The sequence below is a fragment of the Stenella coeruleoalba genome, assembly GCF_951394435.1.
Source record: "Stenella coeruleoalba genome assembly, chromosome: 9".
Taxonomy (NCBI): Eukaryota; Metazoa; Chordata; class Mammalia; order Artiodactyla; family Delphinidae; genus Stenella; species Stenella coeruleoalba.
In genome coordinates, this window is record NC_137155.1 from 19,254,407 (window position 1) to 19,277,598 (window position 23,192).

General features: G+C 38.0%; 1 protein-coding gene across 5 annotated transcripts in view; it reads left to right on the forward strand.

The window, feature by feature from the left end:
* Positions 1 to 23,192, forward strand: part of RELN (reelin) — a 697,060-nt gene that overhangs the window by 446,159 nt on the left and 227,709 nt on the right. For all 5 annotated transcript variants that reach the window (XM_079932058.1, XM_079932060.1, XM_079932059.1 and 2 more), the window contains one exon: positions 1,701 to 1,752. In XM_079932058.1, the coding sequence (XP_079788184.1) occupies positions 1,701 to 1,752 (52 nt within the window). The remainder of the gene's footprint in view (positions 1 to 1,700; positions 1,753 to 23,192) is intronic.

Below are 23,192 nucleotides of genomic sequence, written 5' to 3' on the forward strand. Positions count from 1 at the left end.
TCCACACGAAAGGGTCCTTGAAGTTTGATCTATCCAAAACATCCATGAGCTTGTTTGGTCCACATCAAATTGCTTTGGACAGGACCAAATATCAAGGACTTTTTGCAGTGGACCAAATGTCTTTTGGGCATTTTGGACAGCACCAAATGTCTGCTAACCTTTTCTAAAGGAATCTTGAAAAGGAGCTAGTATTTTTGTTATTTAAAGAAAATTCTATTAGTGCATTTTTCCCTAACAACTCTGGTGAGAGGAAGGAAGTAGGAAACAGTTCCGAGCATGGTGGGCCAGCTTTCTCTTAAATATTCTGTGATAATGAGAGATTTCAATAGAGAATTTTACCTGACATCCTGACACTAGTGATTTTTGCTATGGTTAAAATCAATTAGGAGCTGATACCTATACTGATATCTAGACAACTTACAAAATGGGCTGTCTTGCCCTCCCCTCTATTACCTTTTCTGCTTCTTCATGAACTTTAAAGCCACATATTTAAAACACATGCTCAGTCATGTTTCCAAATTGTGCTGTAGAAATGGGAAGTGCAATTCAACTTTTTGATATTCACATCTCAGCTGAATTCTAGCACTTCAAGAGACTGGCTCGCTGTTTGTCCACGAATTCCCATGGTGATTCATGAACTGGGTATCTCTTGACGCTTCTGCATTGTGGGCTCCATCACATGGGGGCTAACACAGTGCAGGGACAAGTCTAAGAATGTTATTATGACATTTAAGAAGTCTACTGCTTCTGCCATGTTGAAAACACAGTTATACACTTTTTGTTTTATAAGGTGCAGTCATGGGAGGCATCCCATACCTTACCTTATGGGGTCAGAAACCCAACAAAAGAGTCATTGAAAATGAGAACCTTATTTCCCATCTTACTTAAGCTGGTATGGGTCAAAGCCACTACTCCATAGAAAGAATGAATGAATGAACAAAAGAATTAATTAATAAATAAATATTTTTAAAATTTTAATTTATTTAAAATTAAATAAGGTACCATTCCTTTTTTTAAAAGGGGGAAAACTATTTAGGCATGCTTCTTCATGAAACTAAGGGAAAATAATAGAAATGTGTTGGAAGAGTATTTCTAAGCCTATAATTTGATTACTTTTGGGGGGAGTAACAGTTTTATTGAGAAATAATCCTCATATTCTACAATTCATTCATTTAAAGTATACAGTTCAAGGTTTTTACTTTATTCACAAAATTATGCAACCATTACCACAATCAATTTTATAACATTTTCATCTTCCCCCAAAGATATCCTGCACCTTCTACCTGTTGTAATTCTATTTATTTTTCAAAACGTTCTTACTCTTCTCATTTGCTCTTAATTTTGGTCCCAATTTTTGTTTGGTCACTTTTTATGATATTCTCTTGGGCCCCAGGTCTGTTGATGAGGACAGAGAGGAGGTGGTGGGGTGAGTGGAGGGGACTGTGTTACGTGCCTGGTAAATTATACTAAAAAAGAGTTTTCGATAGGACCCTGAGAAATGTACCAGCAGTGCCTAAGTGAGGATCTCACAGAGAAATACATCTGTGTTCTGACATGTCGATAGAAGTAAGCTAACCGCTGGATAAACGTAACCTCTGTTTATGGTTCCTTTCTATCCTTTACACTCTCCCTTCTCCTGAATCTTCTGCTCTTTCTCCTCCTTTCTATCTTGTCTTATTTTGTTATATTCCTTTTTCTAGATTACCACAGGCCTTAATACAACAACAGCTTCTGTCCTCCAGTTTTCCATTGGTAAGTATTTTAGCAGTTAAGCAATTTAACTTGGAAGTGTTTGTTTAATCATAGTGTATAAGCAGGATTATGGTGCCAAATACTTTTAGATTTAGAGGAGAGTAAGTCTTAACACTGCAGTAAATAATTTAAAACATTTTTGAAGTGAAATAAAAAAAAATTGTAAATGCTCCATCCTGTTCTCACTTCTCTCTGACAGCAAGTGGTATTTAAAAATAATCCAAATAATCTGAAACATCTTAAAGGTATTTACATGTGGATTTTGAATGTATTGGGTTTTTATATTATACAGAATTACCTTACTAGTAATGTTTTCCTCAGATTAAGATTGAAATCTGTTAAATTTCCTGCATTCTTACTGAATGGCAGTGAAAAAGATAATCATTGGTGGTTCAGAGAAACCAATTAAGGCTTCATGCTTGACATAAATAATCTATGTTTAATTCAGACACAGATAATTTTAAAATGACTGTATCTGGCAGTATTTCTTTTAAGTGCCTTTGTATTAGAGCTAAAAATTTCTACCCAAAGCATTCAGTAAAATCAGGTATCTTTTGATCAAGTGTTTATAGTTTTGCTGTCTATTGTATTATTTTCCACTTGAATTTTCAAAGGTGTATATTAATAAATAACACAAGTTTCCAAAGGGAATGTTCTAGGTAAAGAAAGATGTTGCCTTCTAGATGGGGGCTAGTTTATTGGTCTTGGTCTCATAACATGGAAACCTCCTGGCCTCTCCCCATGACATGAGGACTGCTAGCAGCCATGCCCCTGAGACAGCATCCTCCACTTTCCACTGTCTTCACCCTCATATCTTTGGGCATCCCCCGTTAGCAAAAGGACTGTTTCCCTCACTAGCCTTCTAGTCCTAACTGCAAATCAGTGCTCTCACAGCCACTGTGGTTGATTGTGCCTAAGAACAATTTTCTTCAAGTCATGCATTGTAGTTGTCACATTTTCCTCAGGTTGCCTCCTTTCAGCTTCTGTAAGTAAAAATGCGACCCTCCCTGACTACGGTTTGGACTCTTCTTCTAACATTGATAGCATTACCTATAACAATTTACAAACTATTCAGAAGTCCATATGTGGTCATAAGAAAAGCATTGGCAAAAACAAAATAATGCGTTTTTTTGGTAAAGACGATTTTCTTTGATCTCTTAACAAGTGTATCCTAAATTTTGATCTATTAACAAGTGTATCCTAAATTTTCTATAATGAGTGTGTAACACTTCTATAATCAGAAAAAAAGCTCATTTTTAAAAAGTTGTGGTGCTACAAAAACAGATTTTTAAAACTCTAGCATGACGGGCTAGTGTAACTTAGAGGTTCTTAACCAGAACAAATGTGTTTAAATTCATTATGCTATTAATATAAAATATAAGCTAGATTTTTTTATTTATCTGTATTCTGAGTATTTATTTGAATATTAATTTCAGATAATATCTTTATGCAATTAAAGAACACAAAAGAATCCTCTTTAAAATATATGCCTCACAATTCTACTATATTTAAATTTTAGTCATGGTAGCAGAGATCCAGCACCAATTAAATTATCCTTCCTTAAAGGAAAAAAAATTCTATTTTTGTAAATAGTAAAGAGTATACTGTGGAGCTGGCATAGATTCATTTCCCCACCTTTCAACAGCACCCTACCATCAACAATAGAGCTGATGAAAGAGGACCAAGAAGGTGTGTTTATCAGAGAATGTAAGGTTTGGTACCTGAGACCCAAAACCCAGAGCAAGCACCATGCCCAGAGGCTTGAGACTAGACCCAAAAATGTGACTTAGCAAGAATCCTTGATTTCCCCACAAGCCAGAGGGCTGCAGCTCAGTGAGCCAGAGAGTTGCTTGTATTATACAAAGCATGGATTTGAATACCAGGTTAGAAGACTGGAAGAGTAACTGAATCAGGGAGTTGCAAAAAGATGGATGGATGGATAGATAGATAGCTATGTCAAGTTTATAACTAAAAAATACACTTAGAAATCTTTTTTGAGTGGGAGGTTTAGAATAAAAAGTGAAATTTTAACATGTCATTGTTTGGGAATGAAACAAAATATTTAGTTAAAGAAATTATAATTTACTGCCTAGCGACTTCATTGGGGAATTTGCTTACTGCGTTTTGAGAATAAAAATTCTTGGGAACTAAGAAGTATTAAAGTGGCTGAGAAACAATGTAGTGGCAAACCATGAGCTGTATGGTGTTGTATGGTAAATAGGCATAGCGGGCAGAACTTTCCAGAAATGGTTCTGTGTATCTCATGATGAATGCTTGGAGTAGTATTCTTCTGTTTGTATGTGTGGTGTGAGGACTAGACTGGGGCACATACACAAATTCCAGAAACGTCATAATTGTGTATATTCATCCTGAGCTTCACAAGCCCCACAATACCCAAAGTAGCAATCGCAGCCAAGTAGCCACTGAATTCATATTCTCTTCAAACATTATATTAAGTGTGTTATAAAAAAACCCACTGTGTATAGACAGTTCAACATTTATATTTATTTGTGTCTTGTGGAACTTTCCAAATCTATTCAAATAGTGTGGTTAAATATGGTCAGATTTAGAGTCACTCCTTAAGGGGTCCTCTGGGATGTTAAATGTTCATTGTATATCATGATGATTCAGATGTAATATAGACCATTTTCTAGGGGATTCTGTCATTATTTATGGCCTCAATGATAAGTATGTTCATAATTATGGCTATATAACCACAATTGAATAAATTATTGTCTTGATATTTTTATATTGCTCTTATAAACATTTTAATTTCATCACAAGTGTTATCCAAGATAGTCCATATAGAAATGTCTTGAATTACTAAGGAGTGTCTCAAATAAACTCTATCATGCCAATGTTTAGCACCAATGCTATCCCAACTCTTTCTAAATACACACACACACACACACACACACACACACATAAATATACAGACTATCTTAACCCAATGAATTTTAAAGTTAAAGCATCCTGAAAACACAGTTCTGCAAGTTGAAATGTACCAGGTTATCAACAGCTAAATCATCTTGAAAGATGTCCTAAAATATTCTTAGAACAACTTTTCATTTTTCCATTCCAGTGAAAGATTTCATATCCATTTCTGTGCTGAGGCATCGATCTGCTACAATCCTCACTTGATTCATTAGATTCAAGTTGTAGAATTTATGGTTGTAAGCTTAGGGGCATTTACCCATTTCCTTTAGATTTCCTCTGGGACAGGAAGAAAAGTTTGAGAAGATGCCCTTGTAAACCACTATTTTACAGATGCCTCCAAACTCTGTTTTCCCAGGCAGGGTCCTCGGTCCAAGGGAAGTGCTGGTAGTGCTTTGGATCCATTATGCACCTAACAAAATTTCACTGACTATTTGTTGTCTGGTTAGGCTTTTATGAGCCAACGTTAACTATGGAAAGACAAAAAAGTGAGAAAACAACATTTTCACAGTGTTTAGTGTGTGGTAGAAGCCTCTGGATGCATATGGAGCATGAAACGTCTAGAGAATTGCCAGACTGTTATAAACATAGATGGACATGTGTACACGTCCCCGTGGTGTTAGGTCCTGCAGAGTAGAGCAATACAGGAAGGCTTCTTAGAGAGGAGAATCCCTGAAAGTCAACAGCATGAGTCAGTGGAAAGGACAAAGTTTTTCCAGTTAAGGAGGTAGAGTGACATAAGCAAGGCTTAAAATGGGAACGTGAGTGCTCTCCTAGAGCAGGAGGACCGCCTGGGGTGGCTGTGAGAAATGTCACAACATTTGTGTCCATCTGAAGAGCTAATCTGCATCAGCTGGGAGTTTTAAGAAGGAAATAGAGGTCGGAAAAAGGACCTCTTTCTCTCTTGAGCAATAAAGAAATATAATGAAATTAATTCTTAATGTGTGTGTGATCTTCCTTAAGAAAGATCAGTTGTGTTAAGAATGGATTTGTCCCTTCCTTAATGTAAATCTGCATTGATTCACTCAACAAGAAATTGCCAAGTAATATGCTTGTTCAGTTTAGCCCAGCTCTTTTTTTCAGATTAATAGAATCCATTGGCTAAATGGGGATTGAAAGTAAAGCATTTAAAAACATACATTATGAAGAACGGTTTGCTATAGGAGGTAAATCTGTCTTGTCCATCATGCTATTCTCAGCCCCTAGCCTAGGGACTCAAAATTAGTAGATGCTCATAAATATTTCTTGCCTGAATGACAAGTAACTATTACAGAGACATCTGTAATATTATGTAGCCAAGTGCTAAATTGGTATGATGCAGACATTTCACGCCAAGAAATTTGGGGGAGGTGATCTGAGGACCTCAGTCAATGGAAAAGGTGACCCAGAAGGAAACAGAAAATCACCAATAAACTATGCTTTTAGTGAAGCCAGTAGATGAAAATACATATCCATGTGTTTATCAGTTTGCTATTATTGAACTAGCTAGAATCTTTTATTTGTTCATAATTTATAGAGTTAGTATCTTTTTTCTTTGGTTTTACTTATAAATATCCTAAAGATTTTGGGTTTTGTGTGTGTTTTTTATTTATTTATTTTGGCTGCACTGGGTCTTCATTGAGGTACATGGGCTTCTCTAGTTGTGGCGCACAGGCTCTAGAGTGCGCAGGCTCAGTAGTTGTGGTGCACACCCTTAGTTGCGGTATGTGGGATCTTAGTTCCCTGACCAGGAATCGAACCCGGGCCCTCTGCATTGGAAGCGTGAAGTCTTAACCACTGGACCGCTAGGGAAGTCCTGTGTAGTTTTGTTTATTTGTTTTTTTTTCACTGCTTTTTTGTTTGTTTTTAATCACCTCAAGCAGAGGAAAGGCATTATATCATAAATGTTTTATATTTACAGATTAAGATATGAAAATGTTCTTAGGCCTGAATTATTCTCCTTTGTGCTGTACATGCTACCGAGTCTCTGAGATAAATGAGAGCTACTCATTTTGTATTTTGAAAAATAAAAACCAGAAAATTACAAAGTTAGAGGTATTCATTGCTGAATTGGAAGATTGCTTTGTAAAAGAAAAGAGATCTTTCTCAAATAGATGTAATGAATAAATGCCACTTATAAGAGGTATTATATTGCATTTAGCATGAGGGAAGTTTTTCCCTCAAGCCTGATTCACAAACATCTTAATTACTTAGAACTTGATTCAGTAGAGAAACTGTCCCTCAACTCTTGGAACAGCTAATTCAGAAGGAGGAGAAATTGAGCCCTCTTATATCTTGGTAGGAATTGTTGTGAATATCCTGAGATATATTTCTAAATCAGACTCTCCTTTTTTTTTAAGAGTCACTTTCCTTGGTAAGTAAGTAAGACCTTGGGGAATTTATTATGAAGTCATGAAAAACTCTTTTGAAAACACGGGAATCTCTGAGTATGAGGCTAAAAAAATCTCTGGTGACTTGAGCTCAAAACATACATAAATAAAAACAGAAGTTTAGAAAATTTTAATGGTAAAATTAGCTTAACACATGTGCTTTTTTAAGGTTAAATACATGTTTTATTTGAGTTTAAGATTCTTGGATATAAAAGATATTAAAATAAGATTTGTTTATTACTTGATTTTTAGATCTTCAGGAATCTATATTAACACAAAAATTGAAATATTTATATATGGAACACTTCTGGGTTATCTATTTAATAATTAAAGTTTGGAACTGATTTTAATTCAGGTTATCCTTCTTCTTCATCCTGCAGTTGACCTTTTTAGGGAATGTATATTTAAAAGACCACTTTATATGAACTTTATATATTTTTCAAATCCACCTCACCCCAAGTTCTTAAGTCCTATCTTACGTAATAAAGGGGAATATTCTGAAATATTGTAAGATGCTACTAAGTATAAGGTTCTGGCAAAGACTGTTGAGATTAATTATGTCTTTGCATTATTGAAACTGATAACTAAAGAGTTGTCTTTACGTGAATTAAAATACAGTTTGAAAGATACTGTACCCTTTCTCTTTTGAAATATTTATTTCATTGTCACTCATCTTGATGAGGCTTAAAAATAAATATTAATAATTCATTCATAACTATGTTTCACTAATATTTATTGAAGGCTGTTCTAGTAGAAGGGATAAAACAGTGAACAATAGGATGAGAAGCAATTGATCATTGATATAGATTAAATGGTCTTTCCTCCATGAAAACTCATCTCATTGCCACATCCTCCTATATCTGAACCCCTACTTCCTCTGTATTTACTTTGTGATGCCTACTTCACTCTGCATTGATTTATATACTCTGGCCATTTATGCACATCCACTTTCATCCTTTATAGCTTAAATGTTCCGTGAGGACTAAGGAGGGTACAAGGATCCCTCTTTGTATTTAGGGCAGAATTTTACTCACGACTAGAACTAAATAAATATGAACTGAATTGAATTCTATTCTTAGGTTAGGAAAGAGATTTAGTGAGGTTCCATGTTGGTGCTCAATACTAGACCCTTCTTGACTGCTGAGGCAAGGGGGCGTGCTGAATGAAATCCATGGGTAATATTAAAACCTGGTCTGAGCCAGCAGTTTTCACTTTCTTATCATTCAAGGACTCTTGATCAAGGATTCTTTTATCACAGATCTTTAGGATGTGAATACATCCACTGTAGGGAAAGCAAAATCTAAGAAACTGCCCAGCCTTCCAGAAGTTTATTATCAAATAGGTGGGGGAGGGGAAGTCCATGTGGGAGAAGAAACGGAGGGGTGCAGACCACAGAGGAGGGTGAGAGGGAAGCCTGTTGGAAAGTCCAGGAAAGAGGGAGATCCAAAGGCAGGACTTTATCATTCGGGAGGGAGACTGACAAGAGCAGGTGTGGTACTGCCCCAGAGACTCAGCATCACAAGGAAGGTTAGAGCGATGGCTCCCTTCAGGGAGATAAGGCAGTGGCCATTCTAAGACCTTGAGACCAAGGTCAAAGCCCGAACTGCAACAAGGGTGGTAATGCTGAGTCTCCAGATTGCTGGGGGTGGAGAGGGATGTTATTTAGCACCTGCTGCCAAAGGTGGGGATCAATCCTCCTAGAAAATGAGCCAGGCCTGAGCACCAGGGCTTGGTTTATGGCCTCCACCCCAGGGAAGGAGGGCTGCTCAGCAGGGAACCTGGCAAAGCCTGACACATTTTGCATTTGTCTTCCTTGTGTTTTTCTCAACATAAGATCTGATGAAACCTCTATGTTGTGGACTTGGGAGGGAACTTGCAAAGGGCTGGGCACCTGAAATTGGTTGGAAATGGCATGGCGTTCCATAAACCAGGAGGGAATTTGTCCCTTTCTCTCTTATAGTAGTGGCAGGAAAAAGGAAAAAATACAAATATTTTGGAAGTGAGGGAATGGGGAATAGGAATGAAAGGGAGAAAGGTACAAAGGGGAGGAGGACAGCTGTTCATTTTATATCCTGTGGTCATTGTCCGTCTGCCGTAAACCGAAAGAAGTCACCTAATGAGGTTTGGGAATTTCAGCCAAGGAAGTGACTAAGGAGCAAAATATTAAGTACAATAAATCACATACTGTCACATTTATTCAGAAGGAAAGGCTTGCAGATCTAATAGCCTGTTTACTAATAAAGTCAGTCAAAACAAAAATTATTACTAGTAGCCTCATTTTAAAAATAAATATAAAGCATAAGGGGAAGAAGAGTTGCTTTTAAAACCTGGCTCTTTTTCTATATTTTATGAGAGAGGTTTTTTGAGTTTCATTCAAGGTAGCGTGTTTTTAGCCTGTGTATAGCATAAATATAGAATATTTGTTAGGATTTCTTTTACTGTTACTTTATTTGACCTCTCTTAATCCTTAATATCAGTTTTTAGTAGATGCTTAAAATGGAAATTTTACTTTCATATAATGGTCCTTTTTGCAACACTATCCTTGAAATATGTTTCTTCATTTAAAAATATGCTTAATTCCCCCCAAAGGTATTTTTTTGGTGGGCAAAACAGATTTATAGACATAAATTCTGGATTTTCATATTCAAATAATTGCTTAATTGATCTTTTGGGGCAGCCGAAGATTTTGGACATGTTGATTTCTCTAAACCGACAATTTCTATTAATAAAATAATGATTTATCTCAACTTCGGTCATCATATTTTACCAAAATTGAATTCACTTGCTCTTGACAGATCCAAGAGTAATTTGAGAATTTCCTCTTGTGTGGAATGGAACTATTCTTAATTAAAGTAATATCTGTGGGCTCCTTTCAGTCACAATTCCCATCCCTGTCATTTGGGACTGAGAAGCCCCAGGATGCGTCCCGCCTGGGCTGCCACAAAGCATTATCCGATACAGTAACCATTTTTTCCTTCCCTGCCTCTTACCCACAAATCAGACTGCTTCCCCTTTGGCTACAGTCTCTGAACTTCATCAAGGCATGAGCTGCTGTCTCTGTGCAGGCCCAGGCCAGGCGAATTGAGCCTGTATTTTATGAGAGCCTGAAGCAGTGCTGCATGGCAGGATGTGTGGGCAGGGTTAGATGTGGGGACAGCAGCTACTAGAATGCCTCAGAGGAGCCAGGGAGACTGGTGCTCAGCCAAGAACAGTATCCAAGTACTCTGTGGATACCTGAGGTCCATGAAGGTAATAAGTAACCAAAACAACTGGCTTCAAAGGGCAAACCAGGCAAGAAGCTAACTCACTGCTGAAGGACAAACTTGCTTACAGTTTTTACAAAATGTATAAGCTAATGAAACAGATTTATACAGATGTGCCACATTGCAAAATAGTATGAACAGGTACATAAAAGTTTAGGTTCTTCTACTAGGAGAGGAATAAAACAAACATGAAAACTAAGAAATATATAAAACTGGTTTTCCTGGAAATTACAGCATTATCTGCTTAAAACCGTCAGTCACAATTTAGGTCCCGTGCATTAGGTAGTACTTCTTCTAGACTGGCCGTATTACAAAGATTTTGCTCTACTTATGGTAGGTTGTTTTGATGCCATGGGCTGGGAGAGCTAACGCCCTTAGGATTTTTCTGGAAGACTTGGTAATGAAGGAAATAAAAACCTAAGTATAGTATAATCATTGTTCTACATCATTGTTGTTACTGGAAAATAAACATGCACAGCTGCCTCCAGTGAAATATTTGAGCAGAAGTTTGTGCAACTATCAAAATATTGATCATCTGTATAATAATGGTCCATGACTTGCTTGTGGCAGAATTACTTAGAAGAAGAATTGCCCGGTGGCAAATAAGCTTTTACTGTGTTTCTCAGTGCTTGTGGATACAATGAGCCTTTTCTCCGTAGTGAGTAGTACTGTCCTTAAAAATCTCTGGGGGAAAAAAATATAGATAATTGCCAGAACTGCTTATTATACCAATATCTTCATGTTGCTCATCACATTTTTCACTATATAGAATGAGGCAAGTCCCTTTTTTGAATGCCTTAGCCTACAGTAACATGTAACATCCCCTGGGAGTGACAGTGTCTGGCTTTTAAAAGCTTCTCTAAAAGTTCCCCATTCATCTCTTTCTCTCTTTCCATTCACTACAACCTCTAGTTAATGGCCCTGTCCTCCATTTATCTACCTTGAAAAGATGAAAGGATGGGTTGAATCTGCTAAGATTTGCTCCAGTCCTAGCAGGGAGTTCTAAGTAGCCTGATTACATCGATTTCATCACTTTATGATCTTTCTATATCAAATGCTGTTGTTTCCATGCAGCTCTGGGCACCCTGCTTGTCTCTGAGGTCTGCGTTTTGAGGAATGGCAGCAGCAGCGCTTGGGTTGCAAGAATCCTCAGCAGGGCTCTGTCCAGACACTCCTCGAGCCTTCAGTATTTATGGGTCCCGCTCCACTATCTAGAGGCATGATTCCTGGCAGTGCTTTTCCCCATCTATAAATTCTGCGAGATCACTTCTCTCCTTCTGTGGCCCTGTGCCACATTTAAAAAGGCAGCTTGTTTTTCAGGCAGAGCTTTGAGGAAAGAGCCTGCTCCCGGCAACCACTACCGAACCCCCAAGAGGCAGTAGCTCCTTCTATTGTTTCTGTTCTGATTTACTTTGAAAAGTCTGGGGCTTTGTGAAGAAGGGCATAACCAAATAAGAATAAAACTACCCTGGGCTTGGGAGACTAAAACCAATTGATTTATCCTTTTACTATAAAAGTAAAAAGAAATAAAGAAATAGAGAGGGCTACTGGAGACACAGGCTCACAATTCCTAATCTGTAATTCCATATTACAATACAAAAACTCTCGGAAAAACCACAAACCTTTTTTTTTAATAGTTATGCAATGGCAAAGCCTCCCATGACCTGAATTCATTTGGCAGCCAAACCTGACTTGAAATGATTTAAGGCTATTTATAATCTTTATTTATACTACTTACGTGAATCTTCATGTATTTCACTGTAGAAATATTAATATGTTTCATTATAGGGTATTGCCTCAGACCTTGCTGGGGATGTTGCATAACATATGGTATATTTACCATGTTACCTTTCTGAAATCTGTAAATTAAGTAAATAAGTAAGTAATTTGGATCCTGAAGTTTATCTTACCTTAAGGGATTATGGACTTGTATGACTGTTATTTTGAGAAAGGGAGTAACTCTTGAATTCTTAATAGAATAAATGACTAATATATCTATTTTTTAAGTAGTCTTGATTTTATACTAAATCAAGCTATTTTTTAAGTTGTTTATTTTTATGGCAACCACCCAAGAGAGATGAGAAGAAAGGAAGAAGTTTATTTGTGAATTTTGGGAATTTGCTGTCTCTAGGAAGTTCCCTAGCATCTCCTCCAGACATGTACATTATGGTTAATGGGCTACTGCACAATGAACAGGTTTTCAGTGTGCTTAATATGGGCTTCATTGATTAGCACATAATTGGTACTTGTTCACGTGCTTGTGTATTCTTGGCATTATAAACCCTAACAGCCCTTTAAGAGCCTCTCAGCCAGCACTGCACAGAAACACTCCACTTAGTAAATCCTGGAAGGTACAGGTTCTCACTGGCTTTTGTTGAGCTCCTGAGGTTCACTCAGGTGGTCTCCAACACAGTCCAAAAATGAATGGCATGTTTCTTATGTAAGCAAACAATTACTTACAAGTCATTTCATCCATCCTAATCTAGTTGTAATGTGATAGTTTCCTTTTAAGAATATTTTAATTGAGCCAGATCTGCCTGAAGTAATAGAGAAGGAAAATAGTTTCAAGAACCATATCTTCTCATTCTCTTTTTATTGTTGTCCTGCATTACAATACATTTGTCACTGGAATGTGCCATGTTAAGCAAAGTGGAAAGTGAACCATGTAATCTAGACCTTGGTGCTCCCGTGTGAGTTAAGACATTGGTGAAATGTGCAGGAACACGCTTCAGGGCATGCTCTGTACAGGGGTGGGTCTAGGTTTTGTGGGTCCATGTTTGAACCTTACACAATTTGGGTGAGGGCTAGGTTGTCTTTAAGGAAAAGAATACAAAATTACACATTCAAAATTAGGTACAAATGTGAATATTTATTTAGAGTGAGAAAAGAAATCACAACAAATTACAAATCTTTAGAAGTTGACAATACCACAAGCATCACAAAATCCAAAAATATAACATAACGTCTTTGTTAACTACCTGAAATACTCTTTTCTTACAACTTTTGGGTGCATATTCTTAAACTGCCTCTGCATATGACAATTCTATAATATTTTTATTTAGCGACTAGAAAAATAATTCTGCCTCTAGCTTGGTGGATCAGAGGTTTTTTTTTTTCATTTATTTAACATCTTACCTTCACAATTCCTTACTGATATATCATGTACGTCTTTAGGATCATTAGCAAATTGTAAAAATCTCTGTCTTAATTTCTTTCATGCATGAACTACAAGACTGCAGGGCATTTTGACTTCTCTTGCACAGTGACCAATCTTAGCAACTCTGAATTGATGTCACTCACTGAACAGTTTATTACCACTGTTCTTGAGTCACGATGACATAGGTACTTCATCACAGTGGGTGGTAGGCATGTTCCTAGAAGCTCTTTCTACGCTGAGGATGACTGCACTATGGAATAGAAGTGACCTGCATAACTATGTAACTGTATCACACACACATAACATATCTCCAACTCAACTTCCCCTTAAATGGATCCCAAAAGCTGCCATGGCCACTCCAACACCACCTGGCATGAAGGTAACATGGTAAGGCAGTAGTCAAGAAAGGAGGCAGCAGTCTCAATTGGTTGCAAATGTTATAAAACATGGTCATGTGAACACATGGCTAGAGTTCCTCCCAGGGCCTTGGAAGGTGCTCATCCAAGTGCAGAGCCCTGAAGCTTAAGCTCCATGAGCTTCATGGTAAATCCACTTCTGTCTGCCCTGTCCACTGTCTACACTAACATGTTAGAATTGAGCATTATATTTATAGACGTTATACTGATAAAGATGTGTTTGCATTCTTATAATAAACTTATTGTCATTTTCACACTTCTTTCATGGGAAAGCCTCAACTTCCCTTCCAAATACCAATCACATCCTATCACCTTCCCTTTATTTAATATTCTATTACTTTTGCCTATCTCAGTAGTCATACATAGGAATCATGGAGATTTCCATTACACTGCTCCACCTAGTATTCTGATTCCCTGTAAATAATAGTCATTAATGCAAAATAAGAAAAAAATTTTTTCAATGTAGATATTTTAAGCCATGTATTTTTTCATTGAGAATATTTCCATGTCTCTGTGACTCATTTTTGTTGATAAACAACTTTTGTTGTTGATATAAATGGGGAAGGGAAAAGAACACTGGATTGGGAGTCGGGCCATATCGTCCTTTCTCTGCCAACTGGCCTTGTCGTGTAACTTTGGGGAAGTGGTGGAGGCTGTGTGAACCCCTGACAACTAGTTTGTAAAGTGAGAGTGTACATCTTCATGATCTCTTAAATGTCTTCCCACTGTAGTCCTAAATCCTAGAACTGGGTGACAAGAGTGAACTATGAGTTAACCAGGAATACATTTTGTCTGAAAATATGGTTATGATGTTGTCTGTTTTAGTTCAGGGGGGCCCCACAAGAAATATCACAGTAGTTGCCTTTGATACATTTATTCATCCATTTGTAGCTAATTTATACTTGTAGCCTGTTTTGCTATCAGAGAAAGATATTAAGTAGAGGAACAGAAAAGCAGCATCAGCCAAACCATGCAGTGTTGTTGCCCTAACAATTCTCAGCATCGGAGAACAAATGTGCTGCCCCTCTAGCTTTCCCAGAAGAGTGACAGTCTCTGTGCTGGTGGACAGAGGCTATAAATCACCTCCATCTCCTTATCCTGCTGAAAAGAAATGCTACAAAAGAGCCAGTAACAACAACAATAATAATAATGGTATCATTGCATTTCCAAAAGACTTTCTTCGTAGAGTTTAAAGTGCTTCCTAAATTGCATTCATTCATTCATTCATTCGTTCATTCAACAACTATTCACTGAGCTCCTATTCTGTGTGAAGTAGCTCTCAAGGCACTGGGGAGACAGGATTCACAAAACGAAATCTTTGCCCTGATAGGGCTGACATGCTGATGAATATCAAACAAATGAATGTCAGGGAATAATGAATGCAATGAAGAAAATTAATCAGGGGTCATCAAATGAGGAGTAGCATTTTGTTGGAGGCAGCCAGGGGGCAGCCACTGAGGATGTAACCATTGATCAAAGGCTTGAATTGTGTCGGAGAGGTAGCCCAGCAGAGGGAACGGCCAACATAAGAGGCATGTGGACTGCTAACGGATCACCACACAGCTTATGTAAATGTCAGTTCTAAATGATATTTTACTTCTTAAGTGGGAAAGGCTATTCAAAGTGTATACATTTCCTAGTTTTTCCTGAATGACAGCCAAAGTCAAGGGAAGTGGGACTGAATCACGAGAAAATAACTAGCCTTCTGAGTACCTCAGAAATAAGAAATATTTTTAATAATTGGTTGACTCATTGATTGATTGACTGACTGTTAGATTGATCATCTTGGCCTGACTCCCTATAAAAAAAGTGGAAAGTTACTTATCTATTGTTTTCTAAATTATACGAGGAATGATACTATTTAAATAGAACCCGGGGGGGTAAAAGTTGATACCAATTTTAGTTGCAATTTTAAATTGAATAAGTGGTTCAAAGATCAAACCGAGATTACAAAAAAATATTTCTTAGAATCATAGTGATGAGTCTCTCTAACAGTGAAAGGAAGCAACCTTTTAGAAATAAGCTTTACCATTCTTCTTATTTCTTTGTTTTTAAATAAGAAGTACTAGGCACTGTTTTACATTTGTAAATATTAATTGTTTCCTTATAGTAAAATGATTATTTCAGAAACAGATTTACAAGATACTATGGAATGCGTTATTTAGGATACAAATGTGGATTATAGTGTTATCTTAAATTTAATCCTGATTGTAATATTATATCAGGTTAATGCTTTCCACATAATTAAAATTTTCTGAGTTGGGAGGTGTTAGGATTTACTTCTTTGGAATACAACTATTCTTTAAAATCTATTTTAAATGCCTTTCTATAGATTTTTAAAGCAAATGACAAAAAAATGTTCTTTACAATACCTTTTGTGTTTGTTCTGAGTGCCCAGATAGGAGGTTATCACACTGATCTGGGTGAGAGATGGTCTCAGGAGGTGGTGGTGAAGGTAAAATAAAGGCATAGATTCAATAAATTTGCAGGAGGAGGGTGCGCAGATTTGGGTGACTGGCCACGGGGGTAGGGAAAGGAGGGGAATGGGCAGGGAACCTGCAGAGAAAGTGATGCCCGAGTAAACCTGATATTGAGGCTAGAGGTGGTTCAGTCCTTTAGGTTTTACCAAAAAAGGACCATCTGGCTCAAGTCAGGAGCCTGAGTAGAAGCAGAAGCACAAGAGCCTGTCCCAACATGTTCTGACCATGTGAAAATGAAGCACTGTTTGTCTGGTTTTTTTAAAGTGTGCTTTATGCACCAGAAGGAGTATAGTGAAGTAGTTGAAGGCATGGGTTCTGGTCTACCCAATTCTGAATCCCATTTGGGTCTAGAGTAAATCGCTTAACCTCTCTTTGCCTCCATGCCCTTACCTATAAAGTGGACATGCACAGAGTAGTACCTCTCTGCTCATAGAAACCTTAATTGCTCTCTTGAGTTACTAGAATTTTTTTTTCTTTGTGGATACTACTAAAACTTAGATCAGATTTTCTATTTTCTTTGGATGCTAGGAACTGCAAAATCAAATTTCCACTCTAGCAATTGTAAAGACCTTATAAAGTATATTTCATTATACTGATCCCAAAGGGCCTTCTTTTTCTTATCAAGTAGACAACTTTCTTCCCCTCTAACACATTTACAGTGATGCTAACAAACAGGTAGATTACTCACTTGGGTCTCAGTTTTCATCTCCAGGTTGAACTTACAGCGTTTCCATTAAAGAGCTGGAAAATAGCCCCAAACCAAAGAATCGATGGGGGGAAAAATGTGCCATAAGTTCTTTGTTAAGCAGTAATTCAACTTAATATTTAGCCCATAAACAAATATTTGCTCCTTTTTCTGGGGTAAATGAATTTATGAAATGAAACAAAAATAATCATACCTGAAATCTTTTTTTTTTTTAAAGGAATTTTGCCTTTTTTAAAAAAATTTTATTTATTTATTTATGGCTGTGTTGGGTCTTCGTTTCTGTGCGAGGGCTTTCTCTAGTTGCGGCAACTGGGGGCCACTCCTCATTGCAGTGCGCGGGCCTCTCACTATCACGGCCTCTCGTTGTGGAGCACAAGCTCCAGATGCGCAGGCTCAGTAGTTGTGGCTCACAGGCCTAGTTGCTCCACTGTATGTGGGATCTTCCCAGACCAGGGCTCGAACCCATGTCCCCTGCATTGGCAGGCAGACTCTCAACCACTGTGCCACCAGGGAAGCCCCTGAAATCTCTTAACGTGGACCAAGATTTGTTTTCTAGGCACTTTTAATGCGTTAACGCCTTAATCTTCACAACAGTTCTGTGAAGTGATTGCTATTATTATTCACATTTAACAAATGTAGAAACTAGACACAGGAAAGATAAGCGACTTGTCCAAGGTCATACAGCTAAAAAGTGTCAGAGCCCAGATTGCAAACCTGGCAGCCTGCCCCCACCATTCACTCTCCTAAGCCCTACACATACTTTCTCTCTGGAAGATAACTTATATCAGAGGGAATTTTACTCTAAAAACTGAAGTTTAAAAAATTATATAGAATTATCAGTAATACTAACAAGCATTGAATTTATTATCATATAGAATTCCTTTAGATGAGAAAGATTAAATAAGATCTATTTAAGGCTATGTGATGATAAGTTTATATGACGATAAGATGTACCTATCATCAAAGATTTTATAACATTACAATTTAGAGTAACATTTTTCTATAAGGTTACAATTTTATTAGGTTTCTTCCTAGACATCAAAGTGGGTTTTCTCCCTTAGAACAGTGTTCTAATCTAGTTAAATATTCAAACAGACACAAAATAAATCAACTTGAAAGGACTAGATAATGTCTTACTATTAAGAAGACATTACATTCGGGCTTCCCTGGTGGCGCAGTGGTTGAGAGTCCGCCTGCTGATGCAGGGGACACGGGTTCGTGTCCCGGTCCAGGAAGATCCCACACGCCGCGGAGCGGCTAGGCCCGTGAGCCATGGCCGCTGAGCCTGCGCATCTGGATCCTGTGCTCCGCAACGGGAGAGGCCACAACAGTGAAAGGCCCGCGTACCGCAAAAAAAGAAGACATTACATTCGAGAAACTTTCTTTTTTTTTTTAATGCAGTAGAAAATGATTCCTGATGGAGAGGTCAGAACATGTGCCTTGGGGATGGTATTCTATGTGGCTTTTGAGTACTTTGTATGACTTTGCAAATTGCTTATTTTTAATTATGCTGGGCCATTATGACTTTACTAATAAGTAAAATAATTCATCTGGCTATCATTATTCCTCACATTACTTTATCTGGCTGATAAAAATGTACCATAATTACTCATGTAATCTGTCTCTGATATTTTTATTCTAAAAGCAGACTGGATTATGTAACCATCTAAGTCATCTAAGGGCAGTTTCTAATTAATATGGGGGAATTATTGCCCTGTTGACTATATAACAGTACCAAAGTTAATCTGTGCTAAGGATACATACAGCCCAGATATTCTACAGCATGGCTCTCAGATGCCTTTTCACTTTGACCCAACTCAGGCAAATCAAAAGTCCTTAAGTCCCATCGATCTACGGTTATAGTTCCCCTTTCTAGTATAAATATAACACAGCAAAAACAAAGAAATGGAGAAATTACAGCAAACTTATTTATGATCCAGCCAGAGTTTATTGAGCTTCCGTTGTGCACCACGCACTATTCTGGGTACCAAGGACACAAGTAGTAAACAAGACAGACATGTTCCTCCTTCAGTGGAGCTTGCATTCTAACAGGAGATGAACAATGATCAAGTGAACAAGTAAATAAACAGGTAAATTTAGACAGTGGTAAGTACTATGAATAACTTAAAATGGAGTGATAAGATGGAGGATGATTGGACCCTGGGGCATGGAGGTGTTTACATTGAATGCGCAGGGAAGGCTTCTTTGAGGAGGTGATGTTTGCACAGAACCCCAAGAGAGAAGATGGACCCAGCCAAGGGGTGGTCTGTGGGGAAAGATATGAATGGAATGAGGAGAGAATAGAGTATGAGGAAATTGACATAATCAGTGTAGTTGTAGGCAGAGAGAAGGGGCATGGAAGCCCTGAGATGGAGTGTTCAGGGAGAAGAAAGAAAGTCCACAGTGTCTGGAACACAGTAAACGAGAAGAGTGGTACAAGGGAAGCTCTGCGTCATGGAGGGAGCTCAACCTTTTATTCCTAGTGGGCTGAGAAGCCTTGAGAGGATGTTAAGCCACGAATGAATGACATGATCGCTAAAACAGTTTAAAAGATTCCTCTGTTTTTGAAAGACCTCTTACTGCTGTGTGGAGAATGGATTATAGGAGGATAAAAAAGGGAGTAAGAAAACCACCAAGACATGACCCTGACTTGACTAAGGTGGTAGCAGTAGAGAGGAATAGAAGCTGAACAATATTTTGGAGTCAGAACTCCCAGGCTGATGGGTTGGAAGTGGGCAGTGAAGCAAAGGGAGGAACCAAAGATGACACCTAGTGCTTTGTTTGAGCATCTGGGGTGGTGTCATTTGAAATGAAAAGGGTATCCTAGATATTTGGGGGGTGGAAAACCAATAATTCTAATTTTGACTTAAAAGAGTCTGAGTTGTCCATTAGAGATGGTGAGTAGCAGTTGGATCTATAAGTGTGGATCTCATGGAAAATATAATTCTGGGTATTATCTGTTATAGATATTATTTAAAGCTTCAAAGTAAAAGGAGGCAATGTAGATAAGAGAAGAGAAAGCTACCAAAACAATTTGAGATCAAGAAGGAAAAGGGCAACAAAAGAGACTGAGAGGCGGCAGTCAGTGAAGCAGGAGAAAAATCAAGAAGGTGGTAGAAGAAAGTATCCAAGAAAAAAGGAGGGATGCACGGTGACAAATCCTGCTGAGAAGTCAAGTAACCTGAATATGGGGAAATGATCTGTTTATTTGGCAACACGGACTCCCCAGACACCTAACCAAGAGCAGTTTCGGGGTGGAAGGGAAAGGGAATCGGAGGATGTGACAAAGTGGAGGCAATCACTGGACAGCCCTTCTGAGAAGTCTTGCTATAAAGGGAAACAAAAATAGGATTGGAAGGAACAGAAGTTAGGGGTGTGACATCAAAAAAAACTTTTTTAAGATGGGAGATGCTTTGTATGTTTCTATGATGTTTGTATGACAATAGGAATGATCCAGGAAACTCATTGGCAGAAATTGGTGATACAAGAGAAAGAGGGGAAATCTTAAAGAACAAGAGAAGATGGGATCTAGACCACATGAGAAGGTTCACCATTGGTAAGAACAGAAACACTTCATCCAGTATAACAGGAGGAAGGCAGAAAACACTGGTGCAGTGGTTGAAAAGATGAGGGCATTACTGTCTGGGTCTCTGTTTTTCTTAACTATACATGGTGCATTGTTAACCTAATAAAAAGGAACTTAGACATAGGATTGTATGTTAAAATTCCAAAAATTTAAAAAATAACCCAGTATTTTTATACATAATTTGATAATGTAGAGCAAGTTATTAAAATAGCATAAATTCATAGGCACAAATTCAATAGCACAGATTCAGGACATCATCAATGAAAGGTGGTTTTGTTGCAAGGTAGTTTCAAGGCATTATGTAGATATCTCCTTTCGCAGAAGAGTAGAGATGGCTTGTAGTTATATTGCAGTGCATATATGTCTTAAGCCATAGGACAAACTGTAAGACAATAATAGGCCAGAAATGCTGCTGAAAAAAGTATCCATCATTATGTACTGTGGGGTTGACTAAATAATCAATAATAATGTAAATGACAGTTACAGTAAATTCATGTAGGTTTATCTTTATCATTTATCAATTTATTTGTCAATTTAAAATCAAGAATTGACAACCAAGACCAACTGGAAACAACATTCATGAGGTACCTTTAACACAAAATATCCTGTCCTCCCCCAAACTGGGGATATTGCAGTAATCCTGGTGTTTGTAGCTCTACACTGGAGCCAGATATCCTAGACTGTTAGATGGGGGTCCTCAGTAAGTTCTAGAAGTTCATCAGTTTTATCTATGAGTATGAAACTTTAGGAACCCTTAATCACTTTGTAGGCTACTTGTATCCTTGATGTGGGTCAAAATGGAAATATATGGAATTTCCTCATTTGTCGGTAAGAACCAAAGAAAGAGTTTGAATTTTTAGACCTCTTTAAGTTCATCATGATTCTCAGGCCATACTTTTATAACCATGGTTCTAAAGTATCTTCCCTCCTTCAGCAATTGTTTAAATCCTTGCAAAGTTACTACTTTAGAGTGAAGGACTACAATTACATTGGAAGTGACCTGAAAGAGAGAAAATGGATCTGCAAGTGAGAGGATATTTTGCATTTTTCACTTGGGTTTGTCTTTCCTTTCTGGTGTTAAATATCAGCTTTGGCAATTAAACATCTTCGATTTAAGAGGGGAAAGAAAGAAGTACCTGTTGTAGGTGGCACCTGCTCATTATTGTCTCGTCACTGCATCAGAGGTGCTTTGAGGTATGTGATAGCTCTGCACCACCGGATCTGGGGGCAGGGAGTTGGGGGTGGCGTTAGGCATGTGGGCACGTGGACGTAAATTAACTCTTTGCTCCCTTTATCACAGACAGAGTCAAGCAACCGTTGTCAACCTGGGCAAGGGGAAATCTTATTCTGTTGACAGAAGTCTATGTGACAGTGGGGCTGCAATTCAGAAGGGCTTATGTGAAGAAGAAATTCACCCAGTCTATGTGGAACAGCTGTATTAGGAGTGGGCATGGAGAATCATTTATTCACTGGCTTGGCACCATTTGGGATGGTAGTTTGATGGGGAGTGCTCCCAGAGGGAGGCAACTATCCAAAGCTGACTGGTTCTCTTGGGTGGCGCTTCTTCCAGGAGGGGAAGTTCCCTTGGCATGGGCAGTACCTCGCCTCTGGCTGTCCGTTCGTACCGCACACCTCAGTCCTGGTCTTCTAGTTGTCCACTCCTTTGTTGGGAGTCCCTGTGGCTTTTGAGCTATCTTTTCACATGGGAACCCTGGGCTAGTTCTGTTTTCCAGGTTACACATATGATCTCTAGAAACTGTGCACCATTATCTCACTGGGGTAGAAGTACTGCTTTCTCCTGAAGGGACTGAAAAATTGTTGAAGGATTATAAGCAGGGAGGTAACAATTCAGTTCACTTGTAGGAAGAGCACTGGCAAGAGTGGGGCTGGGTGAGGACATGTAAGGCTGAAGACAGGGAGACCAGCTAATCATTATTAAAAAGTTTTGGCAAGAGCTACTGAGAGTCCATTGACAATAGTGAGGAGGAGATGAGTTCAGAAGATATTAATAGTTGAGGTACAAAAGAGTTTAATGACTAAGAAAAAGTGAGTCACCGGCCAGGTACCTTTTTTGTTTTATGGGTGCATAGTAAACTTATTCTCGCAACACTGAGATGGTAACATAAGAAAATAGACAGGAAAGGGGTCATATTGGTCATCAGGGTCATATTTAGACACATTTTTATTTTCATGTTTATCAGCTTTCCTTCTCTTTTTTCAATTTGTAAATAATTTCCACCGAATTGCTTCTGTAAGGAACATTTTTTGGTTATCATTTGTTCTATCCCTTCCTTTTTTGGGATTCACCTTATACATTTGCTTTTAGGTACTTATGGTGTATAAAACACGAAGGAAGCACATAAATACCATTTACATTCTTTAGGCCAGTTTGAACTGTCTTTTGAAAAGACAGATTGTCTGCCAGACCTCATATTTCTTGGTGTTGAAGTTTGTCTCACATAATCCTGGCTGTTTCCATTTCCGGCGCCACAGTTTGATATTTATTTTAAGCAGCTGCTTAAGAAAGGT